The sequence below is a fragment of the Perkinsus marinus genome, assembly GCF_000006405.1.
Source record: "Perkinsus marinus ATCC 50983 genomic scaffold scf_1104296977064, whole genome shotgun sequence".
Taxonomy (NCBI): Eukaryota; Perkinsozoa; order Perkinsida; family Perkinsidae; genus Perkinsus; species Perkinsus marinus.
Window position 1 is genome coordinate 180360 of NW_003200286.1, and position 6851 is coordinate 187210.

Here is a 6851-nt window from a genome sequence, read left to right on the forward strand (position 1 = left end):
ACTCGGAGGACTTTCTGAGCACACTGGCCTTACGTCAATATATTCCTTACCAATAACGTTTCGATCAAATGTTGGGTTTTGGGTTAGAGTGCACATAGTCAGGATTCTCGGCATCTCTGGAGCCCTGGGCAAACGAGTGATTCTGGAGTATTCCCCTACTATAGGAGTGATCATGCGGCTACTGACATGGACCCTCCTGGGAAGCCAGCTCAATAGGGCGAATGTCCAGTTCGTCCACGCGTGCGTACTGGTGATATCGATGGGGACTACTCTAGAAGTGACGATATCTTTGGGCGAGTCAGTGCTGGGGTTTTGTGTTGGAGCTGTTAGAATAGAATTTCATAAAAATTTAAGAAAAAGTCGAAAAATTTTATGGAAATTTCTGTGAAATTGACAGCTAATTTTCTCTTTTTTTCTCTTCCTGCTTTCCCGCCCCGAACATGGAGCGGCTGCGAGAATTATGGTGGTGGTGTTACCAACCGAATGGGCGATCCAGCGAATATGCGTTGGAGTTGGAAGTCGATCGAAATGAGGAAGATGCAGTTTCCTCAACGCAGGTCTGAAATATTCACAACGTCCGAATCGGACTGGCGGGAAAATTCGGCAATTTATTATGAGAGTATCTTTAGGTTGCCCATGCAAGATTCAAAATAGGTCCAGATTTGTACATGCGGCTGGCGAGGTCAACTGCTGAGGTCTCTGACGTTTATTCTGCGAGTGCTTCCTATTGTGTTCATAAAATTATGTAATGTCCTTCCGTGGCTTTGCGTTATTAGGAGAAAAGGAGGAAAATATTCGCTGTGCGCACAAAGGTATCTTTGAGGTTCGATTGACAAGATTCAAAATAGGTCGGGTCAGTGTTGGAAAATATCTTTGTTTTCCTCAGCTGAGCTCAGGAGTTTCCTATACAGTGTTGGAGGAATATACGCTCGCTTTCCTCGGCTGAGCTCAGGAGTTTCCTATACAGTGTTGGAGTAGGGATATATATTCGCTTTCCTCAGTTGCTGAGCTCAGGAGTTTCCACACTGATCAAAAGCGTATAGAATTCGTATAGAAATTTCCCAAAATTTCCCCAGAATTTTCATATGTAGATGGCAAGATGTACATATTTCCCCCGATCAGTTGAAGCCTTCACTTCATGTCATCAGCCGAACCTGAAAGTGACTCGGAGCTGCTCGACTCCTGGGCTGGCAGTGCGGTCTTTGACGAGGACCCTTCCTTATCTCGTCGAGCAACATCATCTCGATCACCGCCCTCTACCACTTCACGAGTCTCGGTACGGTTTTGGGCATGCTTTGAATCTTTGAGTGGTAACCTATGGATACTCTCAGGCATTCTTCACAGCTGGCAGGCGAGCTGTGTCCAACAGCATCAGCGCGACGGGGGCTCTGATAAAGGGGCTGTCGGAATCGCTGCCGGAAGCTCTGGCTGGACCGGAACCAGCGACTCCTGAGGTAAGTAAATCGATATAATCGTGCGTGAAAAACTCACATTCTCGTATTTTTTCTACAAATCTCGATAATATAATTCCTACACGTATAGTACATTTTATGAGGTTACCTTTCGCTTTGATCTCATATGTGGAAATATGAGAACGGATGTTCTAGTGCGAAAAATCGATGCTCACATTGAAAAAGGCAAAATCGGTGTGGTCGAATATGCATACGGTCAACCACACCTGTTGGTGACTATGAGGAAATTGTGGAAAAATTGTCGTACATTCCTAACGCGAATGTAAAATTTCATAATACAGCCGTGAGCTCATATTTTTCCATACTGGGTGAATTCTCTACGCTGTAAATTTCGACGCAATTTTGGTAGGTTGAAGAAATCCTACTTCACTTACGTCAGCTCCTCGCGGAGTTGCTGTTGGACATGTCCGGCTCGGCTGATGCGTCCTCTGTCACCGTTGGAATTCTCTCGGATATTCGCGTGAAAAAGTAAGTTTGGAATTTCCCATGTGGAAATGATGAAACGCCTATGTTAGTGACAAAATGGAAAATTCTGAGAAAATTCTGTGAAAATTTTGTCGATTTCTGTACATTTTTACTCAGATTCGTATATAAATTTTTGTAATTAACGAGGAAAATTCTGAGCGCAGCTGAGGAAAGCGAACGTAAATTGCAATACTGGCTCTCACTGCAAGTCGTGAATGTCGATATTATCCCCGGTGTTGAAATATGTGTTCACATTCCTCAGCCGAGCTCAGGGATTCTCTCACTAGTTATAGTAATCCAGGTAGAAGTGTACAGAAAACGATAAGATTTTCCCGAAATTTCCTCGTAATTTTCATATCATCACCAGCACATGCGGTTGAGCATGTGCATATTTTCTCACGCTGATTATTCCTGACATAGGATCGTATGTGCATGCGTGCAGAAATTTTGATCTTGGGTTTCACGGTGAGCATCGCGACAGTTTACGGTAGAGTTGTATCGGTCTAGCTGATGCTGAGATTCTTGAACTTGTCAGGTGTCTGGACGAAGCCGTACTAGCAACAACTTTTCTGGACGAGTTAGCTGACGCGCTGTTGGATATTTGGTGTGTTTTTACCCGTGTTAAAACGCCCGCTTTCACTCCATGTAGGTATGTCTCACGATTCGACGATGGAGTTTTGAGTAGCTGGAGCCCTGTATCACAGACAGCGTGGTTGCAACAGTTGTTGAAAGTCACTGTTGGTGCTGATATCAACAACTCTAGCGTCATCAAGTAGGTCCCTGGTTCGATCCCGTGCTCGGGCATTTTTGAATTTTATTGTAGAAAGCAATTTTGGAGATTATCAATTGAGTTTCACCCGTTTTACGCGAAGTGGCGTAATACTCCGTGAAAAACGCGATGTTCGCGGTGATATGCAGTAGTCGTGAAATATATTTTTCACTAGTGTTTTTCATATCACTAGAGTGAAACTCCAATGAGTTTTACGTTTCGAGTTTTTACCGGAAATTTCAGCAGTGAAAGCGAATGATGTTTTCATCATGGAAAATGCCAAACTACTGCATTTTTCGCGCAATAAAATGTGAAATATGTTTTTCACTAGTGTTTTTCATATCACTAGGGTGAAACTCCACTGAAGTGAAATGTGAAATATTTATTTTTTTCCGTTTTTTTTCTTCAGCGTTCGCCTCGCCATACATTTGCTAATTTCAGCAGTTTATCAACTGGGAATGGCGATTATGGCCGAGCTGGAGGCTAGCACTTTTGACAGGTGATCGCCGCTCTCAGTGGTGGTGAAGATTCTTTTCTTCATGTTAGGTGGAGAAGCTCGATGGTGACTCTGCTGGAGCGCGTGGAGAATCTAGACAGGTACCGCATTATTAGGCGAAAAATGGCTAAGTGAATTTTTTTTCGAAAATCGGACCCGTGTAGTATTTGAGCGATAGAAGTATAATATGGTGCATGATGTTGAAAATCCTAAGCGAATTTGAGGTCTGTATGACGAGCTAAGCTGGTGACACGTTTTCGCGCAACGTGTAACGCACAGATCTGACTCTGTGTACAGCCATTCTATAATTAGTGAGGAAATTCCTGAGCTCAGCAACTGAGGAAAGCGAACATATATTCCTACTCCAACACTGTATAGGAAACTCCTGAGCTCAGCAACTGAGGAAAGCGAACATATATTCCTACTCCAACACTGTATATATCTGAGGAAAGCGAACATATATTCCTTCAACACTGCTTATGCTGTTAGTGAGACTATCGATTGTGAATTTTTCGGTTGTTATTTTGTGGAAAAATTTTTTCCTTTTTTTCAGTTCCTGTGGTGATAAGGCAGCTGGGAGTATCTTCTTCTCCCAGCTGGCATTCATTGAGTATTACGATGACTCTGTCTCGGAAGCGGAGGAAAAGCCGAAGATTTTCAAACTGGTAGGGCTGAATAGATAGCACGTCGAGTTGGTTATGATATGACGTTTTTTCGCAAGGCAGTGTGGGCGGAAAATATGCACATGGTCAACTACATGTGTTGGTGATGACAATATGAAAATTGTGGGCGCATCTCGAAGAATTTTCATTGGTTGCTGTACTCTTCTAGCCGAATTCGTGAGGAAACTCTTAGGCTCAGCTGAAGAAAGCGAACAACAGCTATGTCAGTAACTGGACAGGCACGGTATGCGTCAAACTTCATATCAGAACATCATACTGTGTTGAAGGAATATATGTTCGCTCTCCTCAGCTCAGCTCGGGAGTTTTCCCACTAATTTCGAGAGTTCGTCCTCGAAGAGAACAGAAACCAACAATAATTTCACAAAATTTCCCAAAAATTTTCATATTTTCATCACCAACACATGTAGTTGACCATGTTGCATTTTATTTTCCTCTCACACAGAGTGAGATGCTGTTGTCGCTCCCCGTGAATACTTCCGAGTTTGAGTAGCTCTCACTAATGGTATGTCATAATCTCGCTCGCCCTTTTATATCACTAACGGTGATGACAGTTATGACGGGTTCAATCTACCAGTTTATTTGTTCTTCAGTGAAGTTTCAGATCAAAAAACTCGAAAAAATGACGAGAAATATCAAGAAGAACATACGCTCCTTTTTCTCGAACACATTTCACATATTGGAGATTACTGCTCCCGAACTTATCCAGAAATTTTCAGAGGTTTCTGGATTTTACGTGTCAGGTAGCTTCGCCCGATTCTCGCAACAAAAAAGTGGTAAATACGAGGTTGTTCATCAACTCAGTGGAAGATGGTTCGGGAACATATGTTCCGGTAATCTCGCTCGCCCGCGAATAGTGAGCATTCACGCAGGGTTATGTTCTTCAGGATGTTAATTGGAAAGAAGGAGATTTGATCTCGCGAGATCGAGCCTCGAGGAGGTCTACTTTGATACCATCGGTGGGCGACGCTGAACTGGAAACGCAAACTAGAGTAAGGTGGAAGCTCGTTCTAGTGATATGCAAAACATATTTCACGACTACTGCATATCACCGCGAATAACGCGTTTTTCACCGAGTTTTACGCCACTTCACGTAAAACGGTTGGAACTTCATTGGAGTTTCACCCGTGATGTGAAAAACACTAGTGAAAAACACATTTCACATTTCACTTCGCGAAAAACGGGTGAAACTCCATTGTTGTTTATGAGTAACACTATGGGATAATTTGCTACGTTTATTGATGAAAATATGAAAATTCTGGGAAATTCTTGTTGTTTTCTGTACACTCCTACGTAAATTAGTGAGTAAACTTCTACACTCAGTGGAAAACTTATTCTTAAAGTTGCAATATGGGATAGTTCACACGCGGTGCTTTGCCGAGATATGAAAATTCTTGTTGTTTTTCTGAAAATTTCTACCCGAATTCGTATGTGAACTCGTGAGCTCAGGCGGGTAGAGCGAACATATATTCCTCCAACACTGACAAGTAACTTTTGGCATTCTCAGAAGCTGGCGCACGAGTTGTTCGTACGGAAAACGCAACCATTGACGTTGATTAACAGAAATGATGGCGATCTAACCGTACGATTGTACAACAGGATGGATCAGATTTGTGCGGTAAACCAACGGGAGAGTTTTCACGTTTTTTTCTGCCTTTTGTTTTGTTTTGTTGTTGTTGATCCCTGTTGTTGTTGTTGTTGTTGTTGTTGTTGTTGTTGTTGTTGTTGTTGTTGTTGTTGTTGATCCCTGTTGTTGCCTGTTGTTATTCTTTTTTCCTTTTCAACAACAACAAAACTCAATACTTCCGAATAGAAATTCCAGTAAATTATCGATCTAATAATAAACTACTACATTCTACTTCGAAACGATTATATTCGAAGCTGTTAAGTGAGGACGCTCTTTCTTCTACGGAGTAGCATGCGTCATGCCGTAGATACCCGTGGGAGGTATCAAAGGCCCCGGAGTGGGAACTGTAAAAGAGGGCAAAAGACTCTATTTGCGACCGCCTTCTTCCCATGACGTATTCTGGATGAAAGTAAGCATGTGAATTAGCGTCGAAATTATGGATGTGAGATATCCCGACTTTGATTTTGCAAATCTGCGTCGTTGAAATTTTCGCTCACTCGTCACGAAGTGAAATTCGTGTTTCCTCTCCTCATCGGAGCTCAGGAATTTGCTCACTAATTATAGAATTTTACACACGAATTTGGGTAGAAACCAAAAAAATTTCCCGAAATTTTCTCAGAAATTTCACGTAGTTGACCATGTGCAAATTAGCCCATATCGGTATTTTGGAAAGAAAATTTCCCGCTAGTTACAGAAGTTTACATACGAATTCGGGCAATCGTGTACAGAAACCAACAAGAATTTCCCGATTTTCATATTAACGCCATTCCTTAAACTGGTGTATCACACGTTGTGTGTAGGTCTTCCCCGCAGGATCGACAAACTCCATATACAATTGCGAAGTCCATCGTGGTCAGACCTGGGAACTACATCGTCACAGCGCTTCATTACTCATCGATGCTGCCCGCAGAGGTTAACGCTCGTGTCTACTTGAAGTTTTACCGTTTTCGAATCTTTTGTTGTCAATTTGGGTAAAAGGGTACAATGAAAGAATAAAGAATTCGTGGGGAAATGTGCGATGTTTTTATCGAATTTTTTTGCACTTTTTCATGTTGTTTCCGCCTCACTATGGGGTTATATCGCGTAAGTGGATAAATGTTTTATTTCAGAGTGATTATAATCATAGGCGTAGATGTGGTAATGAGTATAAATAATAAAATACTTCTTTTCGAGATGTCGTTGTTCATAATGGAGGTTCACCCTAGTGATATGAAAAACACTAGTGAAAAACATATTTGACAACTACTGCATATGGCGGATATCGTGTTTTTCACCGAGTTTTACGCCACTCCACGTCAAACGGGTGAAACTCCACCATATAACTAGATTGTTGTGATGGTTA

At 42.1% G+C, this 6851-nt stretch overlaps 1 protein-coding gene across 1 annotated transcript; it reads left to right on the forward strand.

The window, feature by feature from the left end:
* Positions 1-1138: 1138 nt before the first annotated feature.
* Positions 1139-5373, forward strand: Pmar_PMAR024700 (hypothetical protein; the record flags this gene model as incomplete). Its single annotated transcript, XM_002764496.1, has 10 exons — positions 1139-1276; positions 1332-1454; positions 1822-1940; positions 2473-2541; positions 2587-2709; positions 3116-3205; positions 3253-3333; positions 3756-3867; positions 4770-4874; positions 5332-5373. The coding sequence occupies 10 exons, from the start codon at positions 1139-1141 to the stop codon at positions 5371-5373; spliced, it is 1002 nt and encodes a 333-aa protein (XP_002764542.1).
* Positions 5374-6851: the final 1478 nt, after the last annotated feature.